Source organism: Capricornis sumatraensis, chromosome 1, assembly GCF_032405125.1.
Source record: "Capricornis sumatraensis isolate serow.1 chromosome 1, serow.2, whole genome shotgun sequence".
In the NCBI taxonomy this organism is placed as follows: Eukaryota; Metazoa; Chordata; class Mammalia; order Artiodactyla; family Bovidae; genus Capricornis; species Capricornis sumatraensis.
Genome location: NC_091069.1, coordinates 205,205,003 through 205,229,345, shown reverse-complemented (window position 1 = coordinate 205,229,345; position 24,343 = coordinate 205,205,003). Strand labels below are relative to the sequence as shown.

Sequence of the window (24,343 nt, the reverse complement as noted above, 5' to 3'; positions counted from 1 at the left end):
ATTAGTTTGAATGACTTCTGCCCGTTAATTTTGTTTAGGGGGGCATTTTAGACTAGCACTGATGCTTTTTGTGTTCTTTCCATTTCATCTTTTATAGGTAGTAATAGGACATTTGCTTAGAAAAGAAAATCCTCTAAAAATTATTTAAATATAAAAGGTTTTCAGAAAAAGTCCATCATCTGGCTATTGATGATTAGGATCCACATAGGTATACTCATCCCAAATGTGACCCTAAGGTCTTTTGTGGCTTCAGTTCAGTTCAGTTCAGTTGCTTAGTAGTGTCTGACTCTCTGTGACCCTATGAATTGCAGCATGTCAGGCCTCCCTGTCCATCACCAACTCCTGGAGTTCACTCAAACTCACGTCCATTGAGTCAGTGATGCCATCCAGCCATCTCATCCTCTGTCGTCCCCTTCGCCTCCTGCCTCCAATCCCTCCCAGCATCAGGGTCTTTTCCAATGAGTCAACTCTTTGCATGAGGTGGCCAAAGTACTGGAGTTTCAGCTTTAGCATCAGTCCTTCCAAAGAACACCCAGGACTGATCTCCTTTAGAATGGACTGGTTGGATCTCCTTGCAGTCCAAGGGACTCTCAAGAGTCTTCTCCAACACCACAGTTCAAAAGCATCAATTCTTCGGTGCTCAGCTTACTTCACAGTCCAACTCTCACATCCATACCTGACCACTGGAAGTATCATAGCCTTGACTAGACAGACCTTTGTTGGCAAAGTAATGTCTCTGCTTTTTAATATGCTATCTAGATTGGTCGTACCTTTCCTTCCAAGGAATAAGTGTCTTTTAATTTCATGGCTGCAATCACCATCTGCAGTGATTTTGGAGCCCCCCAAAATAAAGTCTGACACCGTTTCCACTGTTTCCTCATCTATTTCCCATGGAGTGATGGGACCAGATGCCATGATCTTAGTTTTCAGAATGTTGAGCTTTAAGCCAACTTTGTCACTCTCCTCTTTCACTTTCATCAAGAGGCTTTTTAGTTTTTCTTCACTTTGTGCCATAAGGGTGGTGTCATCTGCATATCTGAGGTTATTTAGGCACATGCCTATATGAACACAATAGATATCTTTGAAGAGGGCACAGAAGATGCATCCTCTATGATTCAAAATAACTCTCAACCAGAGGAAATGAAGGAAACCAAGTTGCCACTGGTGCTAAGAATGTTTAGTCCCTGTCCTCCCACAGAAGTGAGGCACATCTAATCACAGACTTTCAACGCTATGCTGCCAGATGGTGATACAGAATTGGAAGTCTCAGTGCTATGAAGGCATTGGGAAGGAGGTGACAAGGGTCCTTATGAGTTGAGACCCTTTAGGATTTAGGCTTAGACAACCTCCCTGAGAGTCAGCAGTGATTGGCAGGAAGTTTTGCTAGTGTACCTCGTGTCTCAGTTCTCTCTTTGGTTCCAAGTCAACCTCTTAGGACACAAAATTGAGACAGAAGGAAAGACTTACCTGGATATACTGGTGACCTGCAGCAAATTTGTCCAAGCAGTTACTGGTCCAGTGAGAAATGCAAACTCACCAGTCTACGAGGGTGGCTCAGACAGGCTTATGGAACCTTTATCTGTGTTCTTTGCTATGACTGTCCTTCTTAGGACAAGCAACACTCTAAGATGAGCATGTGTGCATATGCTAAATCACTTCAGTTGTGTCTGACTCTGTTGTGACCCCATGCACTGTAGCCCTCCAGGCTCCTCTGTCCGTGGGATTTCCCAGGCAAGAATATTGGAGTGAGTTGCCATTTCCTTCTCCAGGGGATCTTTCCAACCCAGGGATTGTACCTGCATCTTTTGCATTTTCTGCACTGCAGGGGGATTCTTTTCCAGCTGAGCCACCAGGGAAGCAAAAGAACAAGAGTAATCCTAACCAAAACACTTTCTCCTGTAAACCTAAATTTTGGAAAATCCCTTTCTAAAAATATGAGAAGGTCTTGTCACTTTTGCTCCCAAGAGTTCAACTGCAGAATCCAAAGGAAGCAATGATTTCTAACCATTCAATCCTTGTTGCAAAACTGTTGGGAGGAAAACCTTTTCCTTTATCATCTGAACTTTGAACATTAATCTCCTAAAAGATTAGCAGGAGAAAAATTCATTACTCCTGTATGCAAGAGTATGCTATAGGGAGTAGCTCCCTGAACAACTTGGGATACAAACTAGTAAGGATTTACATAGTAGCTTATTAAGGCTGTTTAGGGCTTCAAACAGAAAAGGAAATGGCAACCCACTCCAGTATTCTTGCCTGGAGAATCCCAGGGACAGAGAAGCCTGGTGGGCTGCTGTCTGTGGGGTCGCACAGAGTCGGACATGACTGAAGCGACTTAGCAGCCGCAGCAGGGCTTCAGAGAATGGAAGGTTCTGATGAAGTTTGTTTACACAGATTGGCTTTGAAATGTCCCACTGCCCAAGATCAGTTGACCTCCTCACTGGAGACTTCCTTGGAGTGGTGGTGAGGAGGTTGGGAGGGGTACTTGAGGCAGGTGATTCAGGTGTATCTCATCTTTAGTCAGATAGAAGTTCAGGAAAGATTTCTTTCTGGACCTGTAGCTCAGATATTTTTACTTTGATGTAATCTTTATGCCATTCTGACAGGTTGTTGGTCCTTTCACATGGAATCCCAGAGAGGTTCAGCATTAAGCATTTAGAGTGCAGGTAAGCAGTGCACCGGGGGCGATGCGTGGGGATGGAAGCAGAGATGTGTTTGAAAGACTGAATGTAAATTCAGTCTGGCGGACCTGGTGGAATTCCCAGGTTCCTTTCTCCAAATTGTAGAGCTGGATAAATACCATGCTTTACTCCCACTCAGGAGAGAGAGAGAGAGGGAGAGGTTGGATTCTCTCCAGTGAAGGAGACGAAACAGAGAAGGTTCCGTAGGGATGCACACTGATACTGCCTAAGGGTAGGGGTTCCCTTCTGCTCTCTGGTCCTGAAGCAGCAGCCATAGGCTGTCTGCCTCCATGGGCAGGAAACTGGGGCTACTTTTCTGAAAAATGGAATGGCCCTAAAAATCAGATTTCCATACAGGGACATCCATTAGGTTCACCCCTAGTCACCTAACAGTGAGCTCACCAATTGTAAGCCCTTTCTATCACACAGAACTCCCAATCAGCTTCCAGTGCTCCATGCTTAAAATATAATCAAGCACTGACAACTGCTATTTGAGAAAGAGAGATGGACTATAAGGAAAGCTGAGCACCAAAGAATTGATGCTTTTAAACTGTGGTGTTAGAGAAGACTCTTGAGTGTCCCTTGGACTGCAAGGAGATCCAACTAGTCAATCTTAAAGGAAATCAGTCCTGAATATTCATTGGAAGGACTGATGCTGAAACTGAAACTCCAGTACTTTGGCCACCTGATGCAAATAATTGACTCATTGGAAAAGACCTGATGCTGGGAAGGATTGAAGCGGGAGGAGAAGGGGATGACGAGGATGAGATGGTTTTATGGCATCACCGACGCAATGAATGTGAGTTTGAGTAAGCTCTGGGAGTTGGTGATGGACAGGGAAGCCTGGAGTTCTGCAGTCCATGGGATCGCAAAGAATCAGACACAACTGAACGACTGAACTGAACTGAACTGAAAACACAGGAGAGGCTAAAAAAATCCTGAACTGAAACAACTCAGAGAAAAACAAATATTTCATAGGGAGATATAATAAAAAGATTAATCTGTAATTCAGTTGTTTCTATAGGGCAACTGACGTTGGAGTTGTTTATAGTCACAAACTATTAGAAACAACTGTGTATCTATCAATAGGGTGTTGGCTGAATTAATTCTCCTATATTATTCTAAGTTCATACTCTAGGAAAAAAAAAGGTTAAAGTAATGCTACAAATTTCAAAAAGGAAAAATATTCATACCATGTTATTTGCTAAGTTAAAAAATATTTTTTACATAATTTTAAAAATAGTAGATTATGATTCCATGTATACAAAAATATGTTTGTGCGTGCAAAGAATTGGATATAAATCTATCATTTTACTAGCAGTGGTTACATCTGGTAGCATGTCTAGGGACAAACTTAACTTTCTGTATTTGTTCATTGTTCAGGCTTCTATATTGTTAGCATTTATGACTTTTGTCCTTAAGAAAGGAGCATAATTTAAAAAAATTGAAATATACTCAATATCTGCAGAATAACCAAGCGACTGATTTAAAAAAAAAATTTGCTTATTTATTTTGTTGCACTAGAAGGTCTTTGTTGCTGTGAGGACTTTCTCTGATTGCAGCTAGTGAGGGCAGTTTATCATTGCTGTGCAAGGGCTTCTCATGGAGGTGGCTTCTTTTGCTGCAGACCGCAGACTCTATGCTCTTGGGCTTCAGTAGTTGCAGCACACAGGCTTAGAAGTTGTGACTTTTGGGCTTAGTTGCCCCATGGCATGTGAAATCTTCCCGGACCAGGGATCGAACCCGTGTCCCCTGCACTGACAGGAGGATTCTTATCTGCTCCACCAGGAAGGTCCCAAGTGACTGGTTTTATGTAACCACATCTTTAGGGGCGTCGAGGATGATGCTGCTTTACCAAACATTCTCTACTATGAGTTAACCTAAACTAAAATTTCATCTCAACCAAAGGTTGCTTGCTAGCTGTGACATGTGAAACTATATATAACGTGAAGTTCTGAAGTCACATTGATGTTTCTTATCTTGTTAGAGAGATTATTTGGTGACCACCTGAATTACATATAATTTTCTAGAAACTTTAGACTAATACCTTTTCCTTGTGATGCATAAAGTTTGTGCTGTGCCTTTTCTTATTCACTGGTGCTGCTAGGTTTGAGTCTTCTTAAGGTACAGTTTCCTTGGGGACTTCTTTGTAGGAATCAGGAAAACCTCAAGGAATTTTTGGTAGATTACTGGGACTTGTGGGTCAATTGCTGGATTGGGCTGACTTGTTACTTGTAGTGCCCAAGAGCAGATATAACCTAAGTCATTATCAAGGAGGGGACCTGGGTGTCAGAGAGAATCACAGATCCATCCCCAGATCCTGTCTGTGTTAAAAAAAAAAAAGACCAAAAATCAAAATTCTAAAAACTCTCTGTGGCTCACAATGCCCTGAGAATAAAATCAGAATCCCTCAGCCTGAAAGGCCCCATTTGCCTTACCGAACATCTCATCAATTGAGTCAATTTGGCCTCCTTTCAGATCTCTGGAGGCCAAGTGTTTCCCCCTTTTAGAGCCTGAGTTCATTCTCCTTCTCTCTGCCTGAATGGCATCCCCTGGTGGTCCTGGTGTCTCTTCACCCTTTCAGGTCACAATGTCACCTCTTCAGTGAGGCCTTTCCTAATCAATGAATCTTAGTAAAATTCCATTCTCTTTTTCAGTTCCTTGATTGTTTCCATCTTAGCAGTCTACCTTTTGTATTTTTAAAGCGTTTTTATTTATTGTCCTTTCTACTTAGATGGGGTGGAGGTGAAGTCGCTCAGTCGTGTCCGACTCTTTGCGACCCCATAGATTATAGCCTACCAGGTTCCTCCGTCCATGGGATTTTCCAGGCAAGAGTACTGGAGTGGGTTGCCATTTCCTTCTCCAGAAGATCTTCCCAACCCAGGGATCGAACCCGGGTCTCCCACATTGTAGGCAGACGCTTTACCGTCTGAGCCACCAGGGAGTAGTTCTACTTAGATGGTCAGTGCAAAGGGACCGAGGACTTTCTTTCATTCGTACCACCTGCAGCTGAAAGTGTCCGCACAGCACCCTTGTCCCTCTCCTTTATCACTGCACACCTGCCACACTTCCAACTGCCAATATTTGCATTTCTGTATCTGAAGACTTTGGCTTCTGGAAGCAGACTCTGCCTACCTGGGCTTCTGCCTGAAATGCTGGAGAAGATGTAGCTCTCAACCAAAAACTGATAGGAATTAGTGTATGAATACCCAGGCTCCTTCCGACTTTGGGGAGCTCATTAGCTAGTGTTGCCTGGCTTGATAATATATCTTTTTTCTTGGCTAACTCTCTTTCCTTGTCTCATTTCATCACTTCCTCACTGGTGTTTTCTTCACTTTCCAAAGAAACTACTTATACTCAAATGCTTGGTGGTAGTGGGTGCAAGCTGGGCGGTGGAGGGTGGAGATTGGGGTGGAGCAATGCTTCTGGCACATGTAGGTTGCAGTATTTGTTGAATGGATGAATAACTAGATGGGTGGGTGGCTGGATGAATGGAATAATAGATTTAAAAAATAGGTTATAAATTAGAGGTTAAGACTGTATTAGGTATAAAAATTCAAATTATGGACAGATGAAGTAAATGTTTGGTGAACTCATTCTAACAGGGCTAGTCTGTCTCCCCCAAGCACGTAAGTCCACGTGAAGGTGAAGATAGAGGACAATCTAATATGACATTCAAAATTATTTCTTTCTTTACTTATTTCTGATTGTTCTGGGTTTTCCTTGGTGTGCAGACTTTTTTTCTGTAGTTGCAGCGAGCGGGGACTACACTCTAGTTGTGGTGGGTGGACTTCTCATTGCGGTGACTTCTCTTGTTTTGGAGCACATGCTCTAAGGCACTGGGGCTTCAGTATCCGCAGCACATGGGCTCAATAGTTGCAGTTCCCAGGCTCTAGAGCATGGGCTCAATAGTTGTGGTGCATGCGCTTTGTTGCGCCACAGTATATGGGATCTTCCTGGACAAGGGATTGAACGCATGTCTCCTGCATTGGCAGACAGATTCTTTACCACTGAGCCACCAAGGAAGCCCCAATATGGCATTTTTAAAAGCTAAGGTTTTCTTTAGGCCCACTGCCCAATTATTGAGGATTTTATGGATGCCTCATTTATGTGTCGTTTTTGCATTTATTGTTTTATTACAGTATTTACCTAAAGCACTAAAATGTGCTATACAAACTCATAAATAACGTTCAACACAAATTTTTATTTCATTTAGGTAATGTTAACAGTTCCCAAAATCACCTTTCAGAAGTATATCTGGAAGTGAGAATTGGACTGTAAGTGAAACCAGAAGGTGAGATTTAGTCAGAGCCCCGGAATGAAGTGATCACAAAAAGGGACTGCAGCTGTGGAGGGTGAAGTAACTGATTTTAGTGCAGGCAGTATATTAGGTGTTGTTATCAGTGTTATCACTAGACAGGTTCACAGAGCTGTTTAGAGACAGACTAGCGTCCTGAATCAGGAGCCATTTCTATTTTCAGCAGATTATGAGTATGGAGAGTTGGCTAGACTATGAGCTTCGTGACTCATAAAAAAGAACATCAAAGCCTGCCCCTAGGGAGGTTCATGTGTGCCGTACAGGTGACTTTGAATGCAAGAGAAGTCTGAGTGTTTGGTCAGCTGACTGTTATAATTAGTATTGTTTTCAAAAGCCATGCAATTGGTATGGACTAGTAAATCATTCAACACTAAGTGAAGCATTCCTCAAATTACAAAAGAATTTAATTCTGGCACTCTAAGTGGTAAGTGTTATCTGTGTGCTGTGCTGAGTCACTTCAGTCATGTCTGACTCTTTGTGACCCCGTGGACTATAGCCCACCAGGCTCCTCTGTCCACGGGATTCTCTAGGCAGGAATACTGGAGTGGGTTGCCATGCCCTCCTCCAAGGCATCTTCCTGACTCAGGGATTGAACCCGCGTCTCTTATGTCTCCTGCGTTGGCAGGCGGGTTCTTTACCACTAGTGCCACTTAGGAAACCCTGAGTTTTATCTATCCCCAGACATTTAAAAATTAAAGATAATATGTCTACAATCCTGTATGTTTGTATAAGCTTCCCATAAGGAAATGTTGATATAATTGTGCTGGTTGAAAAGTATTTGCGTTTAAAGAAGTATTGGGTTGGCCAAAAGGGTCTCTCGGGTTTTTCCCATACCATCTTACAGTAAAACCTGACTTTTTGGCCTACCCAATATTATGGGTGAAACTGAATTAACTAAGCATGCCGATGGAAAATAGTGCTCAGGAATAATTTCCAGGAAAAATTTAACTCCTTTTGTTGAATCAGCCTGTCTTCTTATTCATGGATATTGAGAATCCTGGACTTGTGTTTCTTTATACATTTTGGCTACCAAAGAGCTTAGAACTTAATTTTCAGCTCGGTTTTCTCAAGTACATGGGAACTTACGACTTTCACATTTGTCTTCTAAATTTCTCCTTGTTTTTTAAAATCTGTTCTGATTTTTCTTTTTCTTGGGTCTGTTTTCTTTTTTTTTCCCTGCTTCGCCTGTATTTTTCTTTCTCACTTTATGTAAGTCACCACAAGCTTTTTGTGGAAAATGAAGGAACAAATGATTCATGAATAAAACATAAAGATGTAGTCTATTTTTATTGCATTATTATTCTTTTTTTTTTTCAAGGCCAAATGTTTGCGAAGAAGAGCAGCTGACTGTGGTGGGACTGTGACGCCCGTGTGTCCAAGCGTTCACGTGCGCCATCAAGATCTGGAAACAGGGCTGCACCAGCCCACGGTGGTATGTGGGTTATGAAAGAAGGTAAAGGTGTTCCGCTGTTTCGTCTTTGTTTCTAAAAATCAAAGCCAAAGCCTAAACCTCATCTAAAGATTTCATCCAATACATTTGAGAAAATAATTATATAAGTACACAAGCATAAGATATGCCCATGAGGAACTTTAAAGGTATATATTTTCCTTCAGAAACATAATATATTATTACTTTAGTTCAAACCTCATTTCTTTGTGAGGTATTTGGGTTAGATGTCATTAATTTTACTTTTTGACAGGATAGACACTGAAAGCCGTGGATCAGAAGGCTGAGAGACACAAGAAATATTGTGTTAGTTTGCTAAATTTAGTGTAACTTGGATCCAAGGCATCTATGATTCTGAACTACCATCTGACCTGCCCCTGGTTCTCTTGTAACACTTTGAAACCTAGAACTTCTTTAACTTCATTATGGTCTTTGAATTAGGGTTGACTCAGCTGCCTGGGAGAGGAGAGAAATGTGTTTTTTCTATGCGTGAAGACTTCATAGGGACTTTTAAAAACAGATTTATAAAATATCTAAGCATTTCTTAAATATTTGCTAAGGGGTTCAAGTTTTACGTAAATGAATCAATTTTGTCTGAATTCAGGAAACAAAGTTTAAAAATGTAACTTTAGATTAATGAATTTATTATTACTAATATCACTAGTATTACTTAAAGAAAATTGATGGCATGTGTAAATAAGGGCATTTGCCACTATACAAAAATGGCAGAACACTGGTAATATAAGACTAGATTTAATAAGACTAAATCATTTATAATTGTGGATATTTACATATACACTGTGTGTGTGAGTAGTGGTTTTTTTTTTTTGTTTTTGTTTTTTGTCTATACTCAGGACCTTTAAATTAATTTAAATCAGAAAAAACTTCTGGCTTTTGCTAGCTGTGTGACACTGAAAATTTTCTACTTTTCCTGTTCCTTAGTCTGTAAAGCTAGAAAAATAATACTGTACATGGATATTACAAGGATTAACTAAAAACGTATTTAACACATGTGACACGATTCTTGGTACACAGTAGATATTCGAGTCCCTGATTTTGAAAATGACTTTTCGATTAGATATTTGGCATCCCTTCCATGAAGTTTATCTTCCCTGGAGACTCAAACGGTAAAGAATCTGCCTGCAATACAGGAGACCCGGGTATGATCCCTGGGTTGGGAAGATCCTCTGAAGAAGGGAATGGCTAACAGGGCCAGTATTCTTGCCTGTAGTATTCCATGGACAGAGGAGCCTGGCAGGCTACAGTTCATCAGGTCAAAAGGAGTCAGACAGGGCTGAGTGACTAAAACTTTCACTTTTTTTTTCACTTCCATGAGATTTAACTCTTGTTGATATTAGTCCAAACCAAAGAAAGTCCACTACTACATAGACATTCAGATTTGGGAAAGCAAACATGAATAAATAAAACATGTTTTATGTTTATTTTCAAGAGCTTAATAGTTTTATGCATTCCTTTATTCAGCAAGTATTTATGAAATTGAGTTTGGAGTTGTGGCATGCCAAACTAACATCCCTTTTGTTTGTATGTAAGTAAACAAACATATACTTATATCCTTATTACAGAGATGCACCTCCAAAATATTAGGGGGCACTTCGAGATGGTGAATAATCAAGTGTCATAAAAAGAAAGAAAGTAAAGTAAAGCGTCTGCCTGCAATGCAGGAGACCCAGGTTCAATCCCTGGGTCGGGGAGATCCCCTGAAGAAGGGAATGGCAACCCACTCCAGTATTCTTGCCTGGAAAATCCCATGGTCAGAGGAGCCTGATAAGTTACAGTCCGTGGGGTCGCAACCGGATACAACTAAGCGACTTCACTTTCTTTCTTTCTATTCTTTCTTCAAGATGGTGAATAGTCAAGTGTTACAAAAATGACATTAAATCCTATTTTCAAGAGAGGAGAAAGAACACTGTACATTGACATGATGCAAACAGAGAAATTGGAGAATGTGAAATTTGAAAGTGGCTTTGAATATGAAGGGGATTGGGCTTCCTTAGTGGCTCAGTGACAAAGAATCCACCTAAAATGCAGGAGACATGGGTTTAATCCCTGGGTTGGGAAGATCCCCTGAAGGAGGGCATGGCAACCCACTCTAATATTCCTCCCAGGAAAATCTCATGGACAGAGAAGCCTGGAGGGCTACAGCCTATGGGATTGCAAAGAGTTAGACATGAGAGAAGCAAATGAGCACACAGGCACATATCACAAGGTGATATGGACTGGGGATATGAAGATAGGTGAGAGGAAGACAATATAATACTTTGGGGATAAAGAATAAATAAGACATCAATTTGATAGAAAGGAAGTTATCTGGGTTAGTGATATTATGGTTCAGTTCAGTTCAGTTCAGTTGCTCAGTCATGACCGACTCTTTGCGACCCCATGGACTGCAGCACACCAGACCTCCCTGTCCATCTCTAATTATGGTATTATGGTCTAGAGCTGTGAAAAGAAGAGAAGCAAAAAGCAAAGGAGACAAGGAAAGATATAAGCATCTGAATGCAGAGTTCCAAAGAATAAGAAAGCCTTCTTTAGTGATCAGTGCAAAGAAATAGAGGAAAAGAACAGAATGGGAAAGACTAGAGATCTCTTCAAGAAAATTAGGGATACCAAGGGAACATTTCAGGCAAAGATGGTCCCGATAAAGGACAGAAATGGTCTGGACCTAACAGAAGTGGAAGATATTAAGAAGAGGTGGCAAGAATACACAGAAGAACTGTACAAAAAAGATCTTCATGACCCAGATAATCACGATGGTGTGATCACTCATCTAGAGCCAGACATCCTGGAATGTGAAGTCAAGGGGGCCTTAGAAAGCATCACTATGAACAAAGCTAGTGGAGGTGATGGAGTTCCAGTTGAGCTATTTCAAATCCTGAAAGATGATGCTGTGAAAGTGCTACACTCAATATGCCAGCAAATTTGGAAAACTCAGCAGTGGCCCCAGGACTGGAAAGGGTCAGTTTTCATTCCAACCCCAAAGAAAGGCAATGCTAAAGAATGCTCAAACTACCACACAATTGCACTCATCTCACATGCTAGTAAAGTAATGCTCAAAATTCTCCAAGCCAGGCTTCAGCAATACGTGAACTGTGAACTCCCTGACATTCAGGCTGGTTTTAGAAAAGGCAGAGGAACCAGAAATCAAATTGCCAACATCCGCTGGATCATGGAAAAAGCAAGAGAGCTCCAGAAAAACATCTATTTCTGCTTTATTGACTATGCCAAAGCCTTTGACTGTGTGGATCACAAGAAACTGTGGAAAATTCTGAAAGAGATGGGAATACCCGACTACCTGACCTGTCTCTTGAGAAATCTGTATGCAGCAGAGGAAGCAACAGTTAGAACTGGACATGGAACAACAGACTTGTTCCAAATAGGAAAAGGAGTATGTCAAGGCTGTGTATTGTCACCCTGCTTATTTAACTTATATGCAGAGTGCATCATGAGAAACACTGGACTGGAAGAAACACAAGCTGAAATCAAGATTGCTGAGAGAAATCTCAATAACCTCAGATATGCAAATGACACCACCCTTATGGCAGAAAGTGAAGAGGAACTAAAAAGCCTCCTGATGAAAGTGAAAGTGGAGAGTGAAAAAGTTGGCTTAAAGCTCAACATTCAGAAAATGAAGATCATGGCATCTGGTCCCATCACTTCATGGGAAGTAGATGGGGAAACAGTGGAAACAGTGTCAGACTTTATTTTTGGGGGCTCCAAAATCACTGCAGATGGTGACTGCAGCCATGAAATTAAAAGATGCTTACTCCTTGGAAGAAAAGTTATGACCAACCTAGATAGCATATTCAAAAGCAGAGACATTACTTTGCCGACTAAGGTCCATCTAGTCAAGGCTATGGTTTTTCCTGTGGTCATGTATGGCTGTGAGAGTTGGACTGTGAAGAAGGCTGAGCACCAAAGAATTCATGCTTTTGAACTGTGGTGTTGGAGAAGACTCTTGAGAGTCCCTTGGACTGCAAGGAGATCCAACCAGTCCATTCTGAAGGAGATCAGCCCTGGGATTTCTGTGGAAGGAATGATGGTGAAGCTGAAGCTCCAGTACTTTGGACACCTCATGCAAAGAGTTGACTCATTGGAAAAGACTCTGATGCTGGGAGGGATTGGAGGCAGGAGGAGAAGGGGATGACAGAGGATGAGATGGCCGGATGGCATCACTGACTCCATGGACTTGAGTCTGAGTGAACTCCAGGAGTTGGTGATGGACAGGGAGGCCTGGCGTGCTGTGATTCATGGGGTTGCAAAGAGTTGGACATGACTGTGCAACTGAACTGAACTCCACTGAAGATGGAGATGGCAATGGCACCCCACTCCTGTACTCTTGCCTGGGAAATCCCATGGGTGGAGGAGCCTGGAAGGCTACAATCCATGGGGTCACTAAGAGTTGGATACAACTGAGCGACTTAACTTTCACTTTTTACTTTCATGCATTGGAGAAGGAAATGGCAACCCACTCCAGTGTTCTTCCCTGGAGCATCCCAGGGATGGGGGAGCCTGGTGGGCTGCCGTCTATGGGGTTGGACACGACTGAAGTGACTTAGCAGCAGGTCTATTAAGAGGTCAGCAGAAATAGTGTAGTGTTTTGTTCATTATTTTGTTCATTGTTCAATCTTTTGTTCCTTATTGTCCTCCCCCCCAGGAGACTTTGTAAACTTTTCTTTTTCTTTTAGTAATTGTCCTCCTTCTCCATGAAGGTTCAATATCACAGATATGCTTGTTTCTGTTTCTGTTCTCTGCTCACGTGTAGGACCACAGACCATTGTATTACTAAGATATTTCTCAAGAACCAAGAACCAATTGTTCGCCCCTTGTGGGTTATGTCACCACTGATGAGAATGCACACTGTCATGGGACTCATGATGAGGGGATTTCACTGTCAAATTGAAAGCATGTGACTTATTATCATTCTAGATTTCATTATTCTCTTCATAATCATGGGTTCCATTTTTCATAGCTTCAGTGACCCTTAGGATAGTTTATACTACAGGACTTGCAGTCCCTCTTAATTTTCAGTAACCTGTATCTACATTGAATCTTGGTTATGTATTTAGTGAGGTGTGTGTGTGCATGTGTGCACGTGCATGTATAATGCATACAAATTATATATTGTTATATTATATATATATATATATATATATATATATAGTGTGTATGTGTGTATAAATGTCAGGATTTAGGTTCCAGCGAGAATTTGATAGTGGGTTTAAGGTGACAGCTCTGGCCTTAAGACGAAGCATTACCTTAAGAGGAAAATAGGATCAATCTCATTCTTATTCCTTAGGACCCGATACTACACCATCTACAGACAGGCATACAGCCTGGAGCAGCAGACCGTCTACAAGTGCTGCCCCGGTTGGAGCCGGTGGGACAATGAACCTGGCTGCCTATGCTGTAAGTTATAATTCTTCCTGTCTAACTCTCTGTCACTAGAAGTAATGGTCTCACTCTGTTTGGGGCTTCAATCATATCATGCTTGTCAAGCTTTAGGCATCTTTAGACTCACCACAGATTCAGAGCATCTCTTTGGACTGAAGATGCACACATGGCATGTACAGAAATCTGCAGAAGCCTTTCTGTTAAGCATTGCTAATGATAGGTCAGAACTCAGGACCCACGGAACTGCTGCTTTATATTCTGTCTCTTTATGTAAAAGGCAGTTTATTTAAAGCCAGACAGGTTACGCCTAGTAAGCTTCCATCTCCCTTTGCTGTTTGCCCCTTTCCCATATCATCAGATTTGTAATCCATGGCTGATTCAAAAGTCCAGAGGGAAATCTAAATGGGATTTCTTGACTTGTGCTTGTCATGATTAATTGCAGAACTAGGGAGGCAGTTTACTTTTTAAGATGAAGTATGCTGTCCTTTCACAAACCTCTAGTGAGGGTATTTCAGGACCTTTGGTGTCTCTCTGACAGCCCTTGAGCAGCGGAACTAGCAGCATTGTATAGTTCATCCACACCAGAGAAACGAATCCGTTTAGCGACTCTGTTACCTATGTGTTTATGGTTATTGCCAAGTCACTTAAAATGCTTCAGTGTGTTGCAATCAATGCAGACCACAGCACAACCATTCATCTCTCCTGTTATCCTGCACCTTCGGGACTTTGTCGGCATCCTGCTCCCTTCCCCACCATGCTTTCTGCTCTTGCATGATTTTGGTGAAGTTGCCTCAGGCTTTCTATATTAAGCAGGCTTAGGGTTGAGGGGTACAGTGGGTGGGGGGGGTCATTGTATTTTCATGCATTGCTAGGCCACTGAAGATCAGTGGCTTCAGCTCAGTAAATATATCTGCCCACATGTCATCTCAACTATATTATAGACTCCTGGAAATTAATGACTGTGAGATGAATTCTTTATCTTGTGTGGCACCTAGCACAGTCCTTTGCCTCTGATAAGTGTTTGTATTTCCTGCTCGTGTTTATTTGCTTGGGTGGCACAGCCATCTTCATGGAGTTCCTTTAGACTAGTGCTTCTTTTTTTTTCCTTTAGTTTTATTGGAGTGGAGTTGATTTACAATGCTCTGTTAGTTTCAGGTGTACCACAAAGTGAATCAGTTATACTTATACATATATCCACTCCTTAACAAATTTGTTTCCCATAAAGGCCATTACTACTCAAACTTGAATCTGAATACAAATCAGCTAGTACCTTGTTAAAGTATGGATTCTGATTCAGTAGGTCTGGGGTGGGGCATTTCTATGGGCTTCAAAGTGATACAGATGTTACCACATATAGAGTTCTACAAGGCTTTAGAAGGCAATGGCCTTAATTGGTAACGAAAAAAACTGTTTTTGATGGAGAGGCTAGAGGAGCTGGTAGAAATTTCTAGATGGTGTCTATACCAGCAACTTGATGCATACACTGAGGATTTTATTTCCTTCCCTATACTCTGTTCTCTCCAGCCTTCTTGCCTACCTTTGTTTTAGCTGGCTCTGCAGTGGGGACTTGTGTCCATGGGAAGAGATGCTCAGAGGGTGAAGTCCAGCGGTGCCAGTGTTCGGAGGGTTTTCAGGGACCCCACTGTCAATATGGTGAGTTGCCAACAAGACCATTTTATTATGATTTGGAGCTGTCTGCCTTGCTTTTAGGGGCCAGCCAATTTTGTCGATTCAAACTAATGGCAGGGTTATCCCTCTGGGGATTGGTGAGCATTTGAAATCAGCCACTAAGCAAAAACCTACAACCTACAGTGTACTCAGCATTGAAAATTATGCTCTGCAGTTTAGTTTTAATTATTCACTACAAGAGTTCAAAGGGTAGCAGTAAGTATAAAATAGTCTATTTTGTAAGGGAAATGGCAGCTTAATAAGAAAACCTCTTTCTGACTTTCAGAAGTTAAATCTTTAATGGAGCCATGGTTTGAAAATGCTGGTACAGTATTCTGTGAGATTTATGTGATTTATGAATGAATGAAGTGAGGATTAAGACAAATTCAACATGATGTGATATTTACTACTTTTCTATCCTTTGTGTTTTGTAAAAAAAGCACAAAAAACCTGACACTTGCATGATTCTCAATGTGTCAAAACTTGGTAAGCTAGTTTTCAAGGTTGGAGCTTAACAACTGTCAATTTTGGACATGTGTGTTTAAGATGTTTCTTGGGCAGGAAATTCTCAAAATGGCCAATGATGTGTCTTTTACTGCATCTGCTATGAGATTGGGTGCTTTCAGAAGGATTTGTTTCGACTTGATCATCTGATTCTAGTCTCTGGAGGATGTGAATCCATCTGCATTTATCTTTTCAAGTCAGGGAAAACAAAACCAAACCTATCACATAGAAGTTAAAGAAATAGGTATAAAAAGTGAACAAAAATATTGTCTTCATTATCTTCTGCTGATACATTTGCCGTCTCTTATCCATTACTTGAATCTTTGTCAGTGAAGCTGGAAGGTTGCTGAGAGCTCATCACTCATATTCATTTGTCTCCTCTGCCCTTGGCATAAGGGTCAGGCTCACATTTTTTTCCTGGGCACCTCAAAGCTATTCTTCTTGTAAATTAATCTTGGTATTCTTCTCTAGGTTGTTTCCTTTTTTGAAAATTGTGAATTAAAATAAAACTGATTTTCTATCCCAATTTATTCTTTGACTATGGAACACTGATTTGAAAACAGAGGTCTGAGCTCTGGAGAGTGTCTTCAGTTGTTTCTAATAATTTTAAGATGGTAACCGAAGCTATACATTGTTCCATGAGACCAAATTATTTGCCCCTAAACACATTGTTTGAACTATTTGTGCCACACTGGTCATCTTGATCATTATCTGTGATGGGCAATTACACATGTCATTGATTCATTAAAATTTTTAAAAATCAATTATTACTTTATTAATTCATTTGTTTTGGTAGGCTAGATTTTGTAAAACATCAAGTCCCTGAGGAGAAAGGTAATCAAAGAGACATATGGTAATGATAATAGCCTCAAAATTATACCTGGATTAATTTATTCTTTATTTTTCTACATTAGTACTTGAATATTTTGATTATTCCAATTTCTTAACAACTTTTATTTACCAAAGTAATTAAAATGCTTTTTGAAATTCAAGTAGCTAGATGTATTCTTTAGTTTGGAGTTGGTGAAAATACTGGATGATTTTAAACCCATGCAGAATAAGTATATATTTTCACAAGTTTTTTTTATACAGAAAGGTTCAGAAGTCATGAGGAAAGGTGGACCACACAAAATACCATTTAGGATTCTGCATTGCTCTTTTAAGTACTGTTGTCCAAGTGTGTTTACCTATGGATTTTGACAGTGTTTCATCTCTCACTGTAGAACTCCTGTTGAATGTAAAAAGAAAAATTGATGAACCCCAAGGGATATATATCCTGAAGTAGAAGTTCAGGAATCTCCTACATGATTTCACATTTCATCCAGCAAAATGAGATATCGTAAAGTATAGAAATTTAGGAGTTTGATGGAGGAATTTTGAAGACTTTCTAGGAAATCAAATATTTGGTGAGACAAGTGGAGAATAGAGTTAAGAATACAGTTAATATATTAGATGAGTCTTGAGAGTAGATTAAAAATAGAAATTAGAAAAGATTGTTTTAAAAAGAACAGAATTGATAAGATATATATATACATATTCTCTCAATCAGGTGGATTTTAGTTTGGAAGCACTGCTTGAAGCCAATCTCTTATCCAGTGGCTGGATTTGAGTTCTGAATTATGAGTATATAAACCTTGGTCTGATAGGCATTACTCTCTCTCCCTCTAGATATATTATATATATCAAAATGAAAATTAATTTGATGTTTTTCAAATTATATAAACAGTGATTCAAATGATAAAAATAATTCAAATTTAAAATGTTTTAATTATTAAAAATTAGCAGTTCATACAATATAAGAAAGTAAAAATCTATAGTCCTATTGCCCTCAGAAAATCATGTGGTTATCCTTTTATGTATATTTAATCATATTCATATAACATATGGAATTTTGTATAGATGAGATCGTCTCTTATATAATGGTTTTTATCATAAATGCCCTCCTTTTTTTCTTAATTACTTTTTCTGCTTTGCTCTTCCCATCCAGTATTTTCTCTCCTCCCTAGTAACAATCTTTTCAATACTCTTTTCTATATTTCCCTGCACATCTGGAAACATATACAAACAGCTGCATACCATTCCATGGTATTGATATGCCTTAAAATTTCAACCACCCATGTATTGATGAGCATTCATTTTGCTTCCAGCTTTTTGACACAATATCAGTGCTGCAATAGTATGATGCTTTTAATTCTGTGAAACAGACTCCCAGCAGTGGGATTGTTAGGTTCAATGAATATGTGTTTTTTTAAATTACAATGTACTTAAGGATCAAAATATTCATTTTAATTATTTGTGAAATGTTTTGTGGGCCATGGCAATGACTTTATAAGCTTATTTGGTTGGGATGGATTAAAACCTAGATGAGTGCTAATTATTTACTTATTTTTTGACATGGCAACATAATGGAGAATCACTTGCATCTTCATCTAAAATGAGATGTCTGATAAAATATCTAGGATCAGTGTTATTGTAAACATGGATTGCTCTCAGTATAGAATAAAGTTGACTTTATTTGATATGTATGGGAAAAATAAGTCAATAAAATGAGCCAGATGGGCCTTATAAAAATGGAGAAAAGAATCTAGTCCAGAGAGAGAAGGGACATGCTAATAACTGAGAGAAATGCTTGAAGTTGATAATGATTCTAAAATTGCTGATCTACTTAACTCATTTGAAAAATCTGCCTCTAATAAGGAAAAATGAAGAAAATGAATTTGGACAATTAGGAAGTAATGAAGAGCTTTCTAAAATAGCTATTGATTAAAGGAATCAAAGGGAGTACTTTGAAGATTTGAACACATGCAAATCAAGCTAGATAGCTAGTGGTTAAATTTTCTCTTTTTTAATTCTATGGATCCAGGCAAAACAACTTGGAGCTCCATTAACTGATTAATATCACACACAGAGTCACTCCTTTTATTCCTCATCACTTATTCCATCTTCCTTTTCCCTGGTCAGAGGTCAAGTTAAATTATAATGTGCCTAATAGTGAGATGCTAAGGCTCAGACATCTTCTTATTTCTTTCATTTCTATATTCATTCATTCATTCTTCTAGCCAGTCTTTCAGTTAGTCAGTAGATATTAATATCTCACGCCTAGTCTGTGTGCTAAGTGCTGCAGATTCCAAAACAAATGTGGTATCCTTAGTGTGATAGGAAATAGAGACCAGGAAATCAGTGATTCTACTATAGCTCATGAATGCTATGACAGAGGGTAGTTCTGTCCTAAAGAAAACAAGAGAGGGTTGCTAAAGGTGATGCTCGGAAATAAAGGAAGTTTTAGGAAAAGATTTGAAAACACAAAGTACAACTTATTCTTAAAGAGGAACAGAACAATAATATGAAATTTGGCATAGGAGATAGAATATTTCCCAGATATATTAAAAACAGAGCAAACTCAAGGGATAATAATAATAATACAAGTAGTTCTCTTGGCTTCAAGAAGAGATGCACATGGGACATGGCAAAAGCAGCTTTTCTTATGTCCAGGGCAGCAGTTCCTTAGCTTTTCTTTGTCCAGTCAAACTAGCTTTTCCAGAACCTCTTACAAAGGTGGTTACTGATTCTTCAAGGACTTTGCCTTCCCTAAAATCAATCCCTGAGCAGGCAGGCTTTTAGGCAGAGTTTCTTGAATATACAACCCTACTGTTTGGTACTTTATTCCTATACCAGAGTCCCCAGACCTCTCATTTTCTTCAAGTGTGATGTTTAGGCACTTTAAAAATAGAATGTTGCTGGAATGCTGTCTGTTGACATGGAAAACCTCTGAAGTTCTGGGCTAGAGGTTGGGTCTTACCAATGACCATTTGCAATATCTTGGAGATGGCGTTTTATAGCCCTACAGCTTATTGTCATCATTTGTAAAATAATGAGCTCTAATTTTCCTGTGTACCTTCCATGTACCAAGCACAGTTCTAAACAATTTGTATGGATGAAATTGTTAATCCTTACAAGTCTATGAGGCGAACACTCTTATTTGTCCATATTTGTACCCAGCTGAAGCATATGAAACGAATCAGCCATATGCATATGTATATCCCTTCCTTCTTGGGCCTCCCTCCCACCCACCCCCACATTCCCACCCCTCTAGGCCATCACAGAGCACCAAGCTGAGCTTCTTGTGGTTTATAGCAGGTTTCCAGGGGCTATCTGTTTTGTGGATGGTAGTGTATATATATCGATCATAATCTCCCAATTTGTCCTGCTCTTTCCTTCCCCTGCTGTGTCCACATGTCTGCTCCTTACGTCTGCATCTCTGTTCCTGTCTTGGAAATAGGTTCATCTGTATTATTTTTCTAGATTCCACATATATGTGTTAATATATGGTAATTAATGCATTGCTTCTTTTTATTGATTGTATATTCCCTGAAAATCTGTAGGGGAAATGCACTAAGTGAAGGGGGAAAGGCGCCTGTGGTTGTTTCGCTTCCCATTCTGTGGGAAATCGGAGCAAACTTTGGGTGCTGGGTCACAGGTGTGATTTTCAGCCAACCAGTGGATTCCAATCAAGGAGCCCAGCAAGCTCTTTGCAGGATATATCTCTTCTATGCAGATAGGAGATCAGAACAAAGAATCTCCTTAAAGTGGCTTGTCCCCATGAGCATTTTTAATTTGAGAAGTGGTACAGGTTGAATTGTGTCACCCTAAATTTGTATGTTGAAATTCTCATCCCCAGTAGCTTATAATGTGACCTTATTTAAAAATATGATTGTTGTAGGTATAATTAATTAAGATGTGATTGTATGAAAGTAAAGTGGACCCTTAATCCAATATATACTGATTAAAAGGGGAAATTTGGACATGCAGGTATGCACACAGAGAGAATACCATGGGAAGAAGAGGGCAGAAATCAGAGTGAGGCATTAATAATCCAAAGAATGCCAAGGATTGCTAGCCAATCACAAGAGGCTAGAAGAGAGTCATGGAAAGGATTTTTCCACTCAGCACTCAGATGGAAGCAGCCCTGCTGACACTTTGATCTCAGGCTTCCAGCCTGTAGAGCTGAGAGACAATACATTTCTGTTGTTTAAACTGCTCGGTTTGTTACAGCAGCCCTGGTGATCTAATCTAGAAAGTTGAGAAAACATTTCCTATCTCCACAGCTTCATTTCAGCGGTAGGCCTACTGAAACAATGAAAATGGGGGAAAAGTGGCAGGGGGTTCATAAAGAGCAAATCATGCTAAGAAAACTTGATGGCTTATTTTAATTGAATTATAAAATTAGTGGGGGAAGAAGATTTAATTGGGAAAAAATGCAAAATCATTAATTGAACATGCCTATTAATCTGCAGTCCTAAATGAGCATTACTAGGAGATAGTCTGAGATGAAACACAGGTTATATTATGGAGATAAATTGATAGGCATTCTTAACATGAGCTGACAGTGTAAAATTCAGTATTATTTTGTTCACCACATAAAGATGCACTGAGTTAGAGCCTTAAGCCCTCGGCAGGGTTCTAGCAAGTCCATGTCAAGGCGATTGCATTCTGCTTTACATAACTTGACAGAAGGATTTGGCAGTATTGACAAGGATTGAGACAAGTACAGGAAAGGGACAGCTAGACTGTTTATGAGGAAAGTAAAGCAATAACTGTTTGACATCTTCCTGTGAGCATAATAAAGGGACATCTTATTAGAAATCCACACAGAAGGTTTACTACCCTGACATTGATTTAAAAATAGAAGCTTTGACAGTGATTTTCACTAAAATAGCCTTCCAGGTATGCTTTGCATGGCCAGTGTTAGCAACCATGAGGTAGATACACTTAAAAAAAAAAGGCTGCATGAGAATTACCCAATATTACAAGCATGGCAGCCTTAGAAGAGGATGACCTAGCACTATCCAGGTCATCTGATTCTACAGGATATCCTTAGTGATGGGCTAGAAAAGTTTGAAGATGGATAGTAATGACTGTAAGAGCTAACTCAGAAATCATGCTTTTTACATGGTAGGTGCTGTCCTCAATGCTTTATGCATGTTAGCTCATTAATTACTCACAACAGTTTTCTAAGGTGAGTCCCATTTTGCAATAACACACTGAAAGTAAGGGGAAATTAACTTACTTGAGGTCATACATGTAATAAACGATAGAGCTAGGATGTGAACTCAAGCAGTCTGGCTCCTGAATTTGTCCTTTGAGTCATTATGTGATGTTGTTTCTTTAAAATATAATAGATCTCTTGTTTATGAGAAATAATGTTTATATCATTTCCCTGAAAGGGACATAAAGGATTTATAGTTTAGTTTTAGTGTTTAAACCTGTTCAGTATGCTGAGAAAACAATATTCCTGCAAAAAGCTTGAGCTAAATGACTTTTTTTCACTTTAAGTTTTGCTTGTTATACATGTATTGAGGGATTTTTAGAACCTGTGTAAGAAATATATAGCTTTGCTATTGAAAAGGCTGCATTCTCATTACAGAGATAGTAAAACAAATCATTATAATGTGATGAATGGTGTTCTCAGAAATACACTAAAAGAAATCCAGGGACTAAGTCATAGTGGGGAGCAGGACTTGGGGGGTTATGGCAAGTAAGATGTGTATTAACTCCATATCACTCATTATTGCCAAGTGAATAGTTTGGGTTTCAACTCCTTGGATATGTAATGTCATTGAAGAGTTTAAGATGGGCATTTTATGTGTAGAAGTGTGTTTCAAAGATATAGCCATAATACAATGGAAAGTGAAAGTGAAAGTGAAGTCGCTCAGTCGTGTCCAACTCTTTGCAACCGCGTGGACTACCAGGCTCCTCTCTCCATGGGATTCTCCAGGCAAGAATACTGGAAGTGGGTTGCCATTTCTTTCTCCAGGGGATCTTCCCAACCCAGGGATCGAACCTGAGTCTCCCACATTACGGGCAGACGCTTTAACCTCTGAGCCACCAGGGAAAAAGGCTAAAAATCCAAAGGAAAAGAAATGTTATATCATTCAAATGGCCAAATCTTGCATGCAGTCATTTGTTATTCTATTCTGTTGCTTGCTGGGGCTTTCCTCATAGCTCAGTTGGTAAAGAATCCACCTACAGTGCAGGAGACCCCGGTTTGATTCCTGTTTCTGGAAGATCCCCTGGAGAAGGGATAGGCTACCTACTCGAGTGTTCTTGGGCTTCCCTTGTGGCTCAACTGGTAAAGAATCCACCTGCAATGCGGGAGACCTGGGTTCGGTCCCTGGGTTGGGAAGATCCTCTGGAGAAGGAAAAGGCTACCCACTCCCATATTCTGGCCTGGAGAATTCCATGGACTATACAGTCCATGGGGTTGCAAAGAGTTGGACACAACTGAGGGACTTTCACTCACTTTTGTTGCTTGCTGCCGAAAGGTTTTGTTGCTGTTATTGTTTCTAAAATACCAGACCTCTCTTATTTTATCATGTACATAACTTAAAATGCCCCTTTTAGGCTTTTGATTATATAAAGTGCCATTTTTCCCTTAAGAAATTTGATAAGCATAATTTGAAAAAGGAAATCCTGGATTAAAAAATCTGTAACAAAAATCAATACTGTTTGGTATTTTTTGAAATAGTATAACAAATTTTTGCTTGCCATTTGAATTTTAAGTATATGTTGCATGTGTGTGTGAAGGGTAAAATTTTACTCAAAGTTATTTATATCTGGGCAAAGTGAACTGGGCATACACCCATAGCATCACCACCAGTAATGGCCACTGGGATGGGTCAGTTGGCCTGGACAGTGCAGCTTCATTTCTTAGTCATTTTTGAAACCATAAATTCCTTAATCTACTGTAAAATGGATGGAATGGAATGGAACTTTCCACACTTCTGTATTAGAATTTAAGCTGGTCACTGTTAGAAACTACCAGTATGATAGTCAATCACGAAAATACCCTAGAATGATTAGGGTGTTTTATGTTGAGAAAAGAAAAAGTGAGATTTCTTTACAAGATTCTCTGCTCTCAGGCTAGTCTAGTAACACTGCGCTGGAGAGTAGGAGTAAGAGATAGAAGGAAGCATCTTGTGGGTCTGTTACCTCAGTGATGTTCACCAAACAGGATGGTCCTAGGGACCCAGTTAACCTGGTTGTGGGCATCTTCGAGACTTATTTAAAGGTACATTTCCTGAAAGAGGCAAAGTACAAGACTGGAAGAAATACAGTCAAAAGTCAAATTCTAGGTAAGATAAAAGGTAAAGAGTAGTGATAATCAAGAGAATTGAGAGACTAGATGACACTGAAGCTAGAAATTTAGCTGCACACATTTAGCTCTTTTCTCAATCTGGAGCATCTTGTGCAGGGTGCCCTCTTCCTTCTTGGTTGAACTAGTATAAAGCTGGATGTGCAGGATGTAATGCCTTATAT

At 39.8% G+C, this 24,343-nt stretch overlaps 1 protein-coding gene across 1 annotated transcript in view; it reads left to right on the top strand.

Moving 5' to 3' along the window:
* LOC138076618 (EGF-like and EMI domain-containing protein 1) overlaps positions 1-24,343 on the top strand; it is a 615,728-nt gene that overhangs the window by 68,205 nt on the left and 523,180 nt on the right. The window contains 3 exon segments of the mRNA XM_068968872.1: positions 8,315-8,449; positions 13,761-13,870; positions 15,404-15,508. Coding sequence (XP_068824973.1) covers positions 8,315-8,449; positions 13,761-13,870; positions 15,404-15,508 — 350 coding nt within the window.